Genomic DNA, 10000 nt, shown 5'->3' with positions numbered 1-10000 from the left:
CACACACTCCAACGAAAAGGAATCATACTCAACCCGCCCAAAGAATCTATTGGCTTCAATTAGGGGGAATCACCGAACAAAGTACGATGGAAGAAAAAGATCTTTTGGGGTCGAACACACGCTGCCTCCGAATGCGTCTCGATGGAAGATTTTGTGGCTTCGTTTAAGGCGGACGAGTTAGAATGCTTTCCGAATGCGTGCGTTTATTCTTAGGAATGGCAGCCTTGAATGAGGTTATAGGTTCGGTAAGTCGAATTGCTCTGAATGCGCCGAGGGTTTTCATTGATTCTTTTTTTCTTTCTTTTTTTGTGACGTCGCCCACGCGTTCAGACGCGTCGAAACGCCTCCGAATCCGTCTGAAAGTCTTGGCTTCGACATCACTTCGTCAAGGGTTCGGACGCGCTCGGATCAAGGGGTTGAGACGCGTTCCCTTGATGGTTATTCAGAGGAGACAAAACAACGTGTGATTTATAGGGGGGGGGGGGGGGGGGGGGGGGGGGGGGGTTTTCTGCGTAATTGCAAGTGAGACAGTCATTTGAATTTTATTTGTTTGGTCGTTCATTAGCGGTGACTTTGATGGCGACGGTGATGATGATGAAGTGTGATGAGGTTCATTGCGAGGGATGTTGTTATTAGTTGTGGTGATGCTTCGTATAGTATTCATTTTTCATTATTTTATCGCCGTCGTTATCTTTGTCTTCATCTCAGTCTTCGTCTCCATGTTCGTCTTTCATCATCAGCATCAGCATCCTCTTCCTCTTCCTCTTCCTCATCATCGTCATCATCATCACCACCACCACCACCATCACTATCATCATCATCAATTATCATCATCATCATCATCATCATCATCATCATCATCATTACCATTACCTCACCATCATCATCATTCGAACCCGCACCACCATTACCAACATCACCAATACCATAACTTTTCAATCGTCGATGCTAATATATAAAAAGAAATGAAGATCTAGCAAATCTTCCTTACAGCCCCCTGTCCCCCTTCCCCCCTCCCTCCATCCCCTCTTCCCCTCCCCTTTCCCACTCCCTCCATCCCCTCTTTTCTCTCTCTTCCCTTTCCCACTCCCTCCATCCCCTCTTTTATCTCTCCTCCCCTTTCTCCCTCCCTCCACCCCCTTTTTTCTCTCTCTTCCCTTTCCCCCCTCCATCCATCCCCACTTTTCTCTCTCTTCCCTTTCCCCCCTCCCTCCATCCCCTCTTTTATCTTTCCTCCCCTGTCTCCACCCTCTCTTTTCTCTCTCTTCCCTTTCCCCCCTCCCTCCACCCCCTCTTTTCTCTCTCTTCGCCTCTCCCCCTCCCTCCATCCCCTCTTTTCTCTCTCTTCCCCTTCCCCCCTCCCTCCATTCCCCTCTTCGCCTTTCCCCCTCCCTCCATCCCCTCTTCCTCCATCCTCATTAATTCTCTCAATGTTCCTCCCCACACCTTTTGCCGACTTCACATTGTCTCCCTTTTCATTAAAATTTCCTTCGCCACTCGCTCGATAGCTTCAATAATCCTGTCTCTCTTTCCTTTATTGCTTTTTCGAGACATTTCCCCTTTATTTAGTGCAGTTTCATTCCCCCCGTTCCCTTCCCTCCCTCTCTCCTCCCCTCCTCTTCTTCTTTTTTTATGTGTGTGTGTGATTCTCCCCCTTTGGTCTTCACCCCTTCCCCCACCCCTCCTTTTTCCCCTTGTGTATTATATCTCCCCTCTTGTGTAATGTAACCGCCTCGCTCTGTACATTGTTCCTCTCTAACCCCTTTGCCCCCCCCCCAACCCCGCACCCGCACCCCCACCCCCACCCCCAACCCTCTACCCAATCCTCCTCCTCTAACCCCTCTGCCCCCCTACCCCCTACCCCCTGCCCCCTACCCTAGTATTGAATCGTCTCCTGCCTTTGATATGTTTTGTCATGCTTTCTAATTGAAAATCTTTATCTGCTAGAAATTCCGGGAAACTTAATGCAAATACTAAACTTATCATTATCTTTTTTTATTTATTATTATTTTTTGTGTGAATGAGATGATCATCTTACAAAGCTACTTGTGATATGACTATGAATTTGGAATAATTCTGTATAGTTCTAAAGCTATGGTGAGATACCGTTCGTGTAGGGTGACATCCCTATCCCCTTCCCTCATCCCTACTCCTCCTCCTCCTCCTCCTCCTCCTCTTCCTCCCCTCTTTGAAAGATACGAATCAATCTTATCCACTTAATTGATTGGTATTTTTTTCCCCTCTCTTCTTGACCTCTCTTACCCTTTCGGTTTACTCGCCCCTACTATGTGTGTCCTCTCTCTCTCTCCCTCTTTCTTTCTCTCTCCCTCTTTCTTTCTCTCTCTCTCTCTCTCTCTCTCTCTCTCTCTCTCTCTTTCTCACTGTCGCTCTTCTCTCTCTCTCTCGCTCTCTCTCTTGCTCTCGTTCTCTCTCTCTTCTCTCTCTCTCTCTCTCTCTCTCTCTCTCTCTCTCTCTCTCTCTCTCTCTCTCTCTCTCTCTCTCTCTCTCTCTCCCTCCCTCCCTCCCACCCTCCCTCTCTCTCTCTCTCTCTGTCCGTCTCACATCACGCCATCGACCTCCCCATCACCTCCGCCTCGCCCTCGACACCGACGTCACATCGGAACATCGTCACCCCTACAATCCCCCTTTCTCCCTCCTCTCTTTGTGAGGTGTTTCTTATCTATTGACTATCGCCAGACCCAGCTGTGTTATCTCTCTTCATCGTGAATCTACCTCCCTCTCCCTCCCCCCCCCCCCTTATTCCCATTCTCTCCCCCCATTCTCCCCCACCCCGTTCGGTGAATCGTATCGGCACGTTTTCTCTGGTGTGTTATCGCTTCTCCCTTTATCCGCTATAGTCATCCTATCACCGTTTGTCTCTCTTGGATTACCCATTCGCCCCTCCTCTGGATATTGTGATCTTCCTTTCTCTCGTTTTTCGTCTTCATTCTCCTCCTCTGCTTCATCTTCGTAATCTTTATCGTTCTCTGTTTTTCTCTTTCTGTTTCTCTATATTGATTTGGCTTTGTCTCTCTGTCTGCTCTATCTCTCTCTGTCTGCTCTCTCTCTCTCTCTCTCTCTCTCTCTCTCTCTCTCTCTCTCTCTCTCTCTCTCTCTCTCTCTCTCTCTCTCTCTCTCTCTCTCTCTCTCTCTCTTTCTCTTCTCTCTTTCCTTTCCACATTTTTATTGTCTCTTTTCCTTTTCTTCCCTCCCTCCCTCCCTCCCTTCCTTCCTTCCACTCCCTCTCCCTCTCCTTCCCTCCTCTCCTCTCCCTTCCTCTCCCACTCTTTCACTTTTATATAATCACACCTTAATCTATGGACAGCCACCTCCACGCACTTTTCCCTCTCTCGGTATCTTGTTTAATTACTTCGTTCTGTCGATTTCGTTTACAGGTTCCGATTCATCATTGTCAGTCTTGGCTTAATGAATATACTTAATCATTGCGTCCATCCGTCATTCTTGACTAAATAAATACACTTAATTAATGCGTCCATCTGTCGTTCTCTTCAAACATACTAATTCATATACCACCACGAATCTTATCTTAATCCATCCCTATTGATATCCGTCGCCTTAATCATCAACACAAACATGTTTCCGACACGTCTCCAGCCTCTTCGCCACCTCCTTAGCCTCCGCCTTGTCGTGTCCTCATGCCCTCGGCGCCTTCTCGCGTCTGTCACATACCCGTAGTTAGTGACACTCCGGGACACTTCGAGGTCGACGGTGACAGCTCACGAGCACCGGGAACGACAGCTTGGCATGGAGTATCGTCTGGAGCGGTGTCTTGTGTGTTGTTATGATTTTTTTTCTTTCTTTCTTTTTCTTTTTTCTTTTTTAGGGGTGGTGGGTGGTGGGTTGTGTGGGGGTGTGGGGTGGGGGATGGGGGATGGGGGGGATAACTGGAATATGATACCTCAGATCTGCTGTCATTAAAACGTGGTGTGTCTCTGTGTGTGTGGGTGTGTGTGAGGTTATGGCTCATAAGGGGATGTGGAAAAGAGGAGCCTCGCAGTGTGATCTCTTCTGCCGGTGGGAGCGGAAGGGTTGGAAAGGGTCCGCTGGTGTTCTTTGTCTGGTGATGCAATTGGATACGTCTTTCTCGATTAAAAAAAAAAAGAAGTACAATAAAGAATGAAGAAATAATCTAGCATGGAAGAATATTAGAATATTAGTAAGAAGAATATTAGTTTCAGATATCTGCTCGTAAAGATATTTTATCCGAAACTGGTATTTTAGATATCTGCTGGTTATGGTATTTATCCGAAATTGGTGTTCGAGGTATCTGCCAGTAAAGATATCTATCCGAAATTGGTTTCTCAGATATCTGTCAGTAAAGATTCCTATCCGAAATTGGTGTGGCACTGCCTGCATCCCGCGTGGCACTCGGTGACTGATGGACACGTAGCCTTGATCCTGCAATTTGGGAGCGTGCGTACGGAGGCTGTGTCCTGACTACCCGAGAACCTGTTGCAGAGTGCATGAGGAACCCGTCCGGGGTTGCCTGATGTCACGGCATTTCGATCCTATTTTTTTTTTTTTTTAGAACTGTTGATGTGTGACGCGCTTCCATTTTTATCGTATTCCCTTGTTATCATTACCATTTTCTCCCAATCATACTTTCCATCACCATCATTTTCTTCCAATCGTCCTGTAAATCCCAAAAAACGAGTGACTCAAGGGAAATGAAAGGACTTACAACGGTCGTCCTCGTCTTTGATTGTGGTTCGGCGTGACGGGAGACAACGTCCTCGCACGCCCAGGTCATATGTGACAAATTTAATTATCAGGGGCAAGGGAGACGCACCGCTGCGAATTATTGGCAGGTGAATTATTAAGGGATCGTCAGAGGAGCGGCGAAGTAGGATGAAATCATTGTGTGTGTGTGTGTGTGTATGTATATATATATATATATATATATATATATATATATATATATATATATATATATATATATAGAGAGAGAGAGAGAGAGAGAGAGAGAGAGAGAGAGAGAGAGAGAGAGAGAGAAAAAGAGAGTAAGAGATAGAGATAAAACTAGATAGAGAGAGAAAAAAAAGATAGAGAGAGACAGACAGACAGACAAACAAACAAACAAACAAACAAACACACACACAAACATACACCCCCCCCACACACACACACGTACACAACCCTTCTACTGGTTCTCCATTTATTATAAAACTTCCCTCTCCCAGAGCACCGAATTAACACATTTCCCTCTTCCTTCTTCGACAGGTGGCGGTGGACAGCTTCGTCGCCGAGGGGAGCTAAAGACAATGATTCTACTCGTGATAACAGCAAACACGCTACTCCTCTTCGGTGTAGCGAGTGGCGACCCTGTGCTACTGACTCCCACTGACAGTACCGTGGCGGCTACGAGTCAGCAGATATCTACTGAATTCCCATCGACTGAGACGTACAGCGTTTCGAAAGAAGAAGAAGGAGCGAAAGAAACGGAAGCTTTTACTCTGACTGGTGCTAGTACCACTAAAATTACTTCACCAAATACTGCTCCTTCTATTGCCAATACTTCTGCTGCTAGTACTGTTTCTGCTACTAGTACTGATTCTGCTACTAGTCCTGATTCTGCTACTAGAACGGATCCTATTACTAGTACTGATTCTGCTACTAGTACCGATTCTGCTACTAGTCCTGATTCTACTACTAGAACGGATCCTACTACTAGTACTGATTCTAAGACTTCAACTACTTCAACTGCTACTACAACGACTCCTACTACTACGACCACATCTACTACCACGTCGGAATCACACACTGGTTTCTTCCCTCCTGGTTTGGAAGTTCTCGATCAGCGGAAGGAAACGAAATCACCTTTCGTCTTGAGAGATCCGTGAGTATCTATTATGCTGTTGTTCTTTGTTTCTCTTTGTGTGTGTCTATCTGTTTATTGTTTTTATCTTCTCTCTCTCTCTCTGTCTCTCGCTTTCTATCTCTCTCCATCGTTCTCTCTCTCTCTGTCTTTTTCTTTTTCTCTCTCTTTTTCTCTCTTTCTTTCTTTCTCTCTCTCTCTCTCTCTCTCTCTCTCTCTCTCTCTCTCTCTCTCTCTCTCTCTCTCTCTCTCTCTCTCTCTCTCTCTCTCTCTCGTTATCTCTCGTTATCTCTCTTTTCTCTCTCTCGATATCTCTCTTTTCTCTCTCTCTCTCTCTCTCTCTCTCTCTCTCTCTCTCTCTCTCTCTCTCTCTCTCTCTCTCTCTCTCTCTCTCTCTCTCTCTCTCTCTCTCTCTCTCCCTCACACACAGCGTATTAATCACTATCAATTTTCTTTTAGATGATATCCCACTCACGCAAACCTTTCCCCGGTTCTCAAGCTCCTCGAACGATTCATACGCTCGTTCAAAGTCGTTCGAAAAATAATGAAAAGAAAAAAGAAAAAGATTGTTCAATAGTGTGCCAGGCAGAAGAGAGGGAGACTTAAATCCGATTCCAACAAGTTTTGATTTTTTTTTTGTGTGTGTGATTTTGTTTTCTATTTTTAGCAACAAATTTGATAGAGAGGGAGAGGGAGAGGGAGAGGGAGAGGGAGAGGGAGAGGGAGAGAGGGAGAGAGGGAGAGGGAGAGAGGGAGAGGGAGAGAGAGAGAGAGAGAGAGAGAGAGAGAGAGAGAGAGAGAAAGAGAAAGAGAAAGAGAAAGAGAAAGAGAAAGAGAAAGAGAAAGAGAAAAGAAAAAGAAAAAGAGAAAAAGAAAGAGAGAGAGACCGAGGCAGAGAGAAAGAGAGACAGACAGACACAAACAGATAAACAGACATTTAGGCATCATTTCCAGTGGCACTAGCAAGTACATCTACACTATTATCACATTATTACAAACACTGTTTATTACTTCACAATTCAAAACCTTTCCACGTCTCTCGAGTTCCTTCAAGAAAACTCCAACCTCAGCGTTCAAAGTCCTTCAAAGTACGCCATAAAGAAGAAACAAAAACAACAACAACAACAAAAACACACAGTTCAATACCACGCCAGGCAGAAGAAAGTAAGAACCGCATCTGATTCTATCAACTTCTTTACCGTTTTCCTTTTTTTTTCCTCTTTTTTTTCCTTTCTGATTTTCCTTTTTTCTGTTTTTCCTTTTTTTTCATTCTGATTTTCCTTCTTTTCTGTTTTTCGTTTCTTCTGTTTTCCTTTTTTCTTTTTTTTCTTTCCATTTTTCTGTTTTCCTTTTTTGTTTTGTTTTCCTTTTTTCTGTTTTCTTTCTTTGTTTTCCTCTTTTCTGTTTTCCTTTTTTTCGCGGAAGGAGTTAGAGTGGGAATGGAACCGGAGAAAGAGAGAGAGAGAGAGAGAGAGAGAGAGAGAGAGAGAGAGAGAGAGAGAGTGAAAGAGAAAGAGAAAGAGAAAGAGAAAGAGAAAGAGAAAGAGAAAGAGAAAGAGAAAGAGAAAGAGAAAGAGAAAGAGAAAGAGAAAGAGAAAGAGAAAGAAAAAGAAAAAGAAAAAGAGAGGACAGATCAAGAAATATAGAAAGATTACACGATCGCAGGATAGGACATACAACCCACACCAGCCCACACTATCTATGGATCTTCCTCCCAATACCCTCAGCATCTGAATCCACCTTCCTCCTTTAATCCCAATCTACTCCGTTCCCCCCTTTCCCTCCTCCCCCCCCCCTCAATAAAAGAGAAGAGGGAAAGAACTTGAGATGTAGTAATAACGGCAATACCTCCCTCACAGCTTTGCAGGGCATCAAACACTGGCTGGGAGAACGTCTTTTTGTCCGTTCTTGGCGATATGTGTTACTCTTCGTCCCCCCTTCCCCCTCCCCCCCCTCTCTCTCTTTCTCTCTTTCTTTCTTTCTCCTTCGTCCTCCTCCTCCTCCTCCCCTTCCTTCCAACCCGAGTACCGTTTGGCATTCTTTCTCTGGGATTTTTCCCCCCCTTTTGCCTTGGTTTGGGTCTTTCTTTCTCTCGTTCTCTTTCGTTTTCTTTCTCTCTCTTTCGTTCTTTCTCTCTCTCTCTCTCTCTCTTGTTCTTTCTTCTTCCCTCCCTGGCTCTTTCTTTCATTTCTTCCCTCTCTCTCTCTATTTCTCTCTTTGTCTTTCTTTCTTTCTTTCTCTTTCTCTCTCTCTCTCTCTCTCTCTCTCTCTCTCTCTCTCTCTCTCTCTCTCTCTCTCTCTCTCTCTCTCTCTCTCTCTCTCTCTCTCTCTCTGTCTCTCTCTCTCTCTCTCCCTCCCTCCCTCCCTCCCTCCCTCTCTCTCTCTCTCTCTCTCTCTCTCCCTCTCTCTCTCTCTCTCTCTCTCTCTCTCTCTCTCTCTCTCTCTCTCTCTCTCTCTCTCTCTCTCTCTCTCTCTCTCTCTCTCTCCCTCCCTCCCTCCCTCTCCCTCCCTCCCTCCCTCCCTCCCTCCCTCCCTCCCTCCCTCCCTCCCTCCCTCCCTCTCTCTCTCTCTCTCTCTCTCCCTCTCTCCCTCTCTCTCTCTCTCTCTCTCCCTCTCTCTCTCTCTCTCTCTGTCTCTCTCTCTCTCTCTCCCTCTCTCTGACACTTCCCAATACCGACACATCACGCCATTCTTTTCCTCTTTCTATTCCAAGAATTTTACTGTAAACTTCCGAACAGCAGCTATTTTTGTCCTTGAGGAAATGCAGTTTTCATGTGTTAGCTGAACTTTTATCATATTTGCGCCCGTGATGAATAAAATATATATTGACAGAATTCACAAGGGTACATCATATTAACTTTAACGGGAGTTTCTTTTGTTGATTTTTATTACGTGAAATGTTAATTTTGAAGTTGAGATAACCCATGTGGTGTTTTCATTGAAGTTCATCGAAGTAGATTAACTTCAAGATGAGACAATTATCTACGGATAAAGACATCTAGCTATCTACATTATCTACCTATCTCTCTATCTATCACCTTGTCTACCTACCTATCTCTATATATCTGTTCTCTCTTCTTTCTATGCCTCACTACATGTATCCATACCCTATCTATCTCTATCTGTCAGTCTATTATCTGTCTCTATCTCTCTATATAGACACACAAGAGGGCAAAATCAGACGTCGCCAATAGGTTTCACTGGATAATTCACGAGGGAAAATGTCAGCTTAATGTCAAGCGCAGACCTTGATCAAATCCAAAGAACCGAAATAGAAGAGGTCATAAAGATAGAATGGGAGAGACAGAGTGATAAATGAATGGGTAGGTAATGATGCATAGAGGGAGAGAGGAGGAGTGATGATAAAGAGAATAGATAGATGATTGAAAGATATACCTCCCTCCTATATATATATATATATATATATATATATATATATATATATAATATATATATATATATATATATATATATATATAATGATTAAAGAATGTATAATGAAATAATAAATGTTTGGAAATTATTAATGATAAAAAATTGTTAATAAAAGAATCGATGAGGATTGGGAAAAAGAAGATGAAATGATGATAGGGACATAAGGGACAAAGAGGTAAAGATGGAGATTAAAATAATATGGGAGAGAGTAAAAAATAGCGAATTGTGAGAGAAAGAGTGATGAAGTAAAAAGTGGAAATCAACAACAACAAAAAATAATAATAAAAAAAATAAAATAAGATGAAATAAAATATAGATATACGAATTTTAACAGTATAATAGAATAATCAAAAAGAAGAAGAAGAAGAAAAAAAAGCGATTGAAGAGAAAAGGACTTAACATAAAAAAAAAAGATAGTATAACATGGAACGCAGGAATCTGATCGAAACCAGCCATCAAAAGATTGACGGCTTGGGAAATACATGCAGATTCGACCAAGCGAAAGTCTAGGGGAAATATTTAAAGAGAGACGAACCACGAATTTTATTTATTTCGTCTCTTTATTTGTTTGTCTGTTGGATTATTTACTTTTTTTTTCGATTTGTTTTGTTTGTTTATATATATATATTTCTTATCTTATGTATTTATTGTTTTATTTGAATATTTGTTTGTCCAACTGTCTTTATTTATTTATTATTCTGTTTCTGTTTATATTTATGGATTTTTTTT

At 43.2% G+C, this 10000-nt stretch overlaps 1 protein-coding gene across 6 annotated transcripts in view; it reads left to right on the top strand.

The window, feature by feature from the left end:
* LOC122253041 (CD109 antigen) overlaps window positions 1-10000 on the top strand; it is a 259385-nt gene that overhangs the window by 82095 nt on the left and 167290 nt on the right. For all 6 annotated transcript variants that reach the window (XM_086543179.1, XM_086543193.1, XM_086543174.1 and 3 more), the window contains exon 3: window positions 5242-5857. In XM_086543179.1, the coding sequence (XP_086399305.1) occupies window positions 5242-5857 (616 nt within the window). The remainder of the gene's footprint in view (window positions 1-5241; window positions 5858-10000) is intronic.

The sequence above is a fragment of the Penaeus japonicus genome, unplaced genomic scaffold (assembly GCF_977035675.1).
Source record: "Penaeus japonicus unplaced genomic scaffold, GWHDUDI00000001_assembly GWHDUDI00000001, whole genome shotgun sequence".
Classification (NCBI taxonomy): Eukaryota; Metazoa; Arthropoda; class Malacostraca; order Decapoda; family Penaeidae; genus Penaeus; species Penaeus japonicus.
The sequence above is the reverse complement of the archived record's forward strand: the minus strand, read 5'-3'. Positions and strand labels throughout refer to the sequence as shown.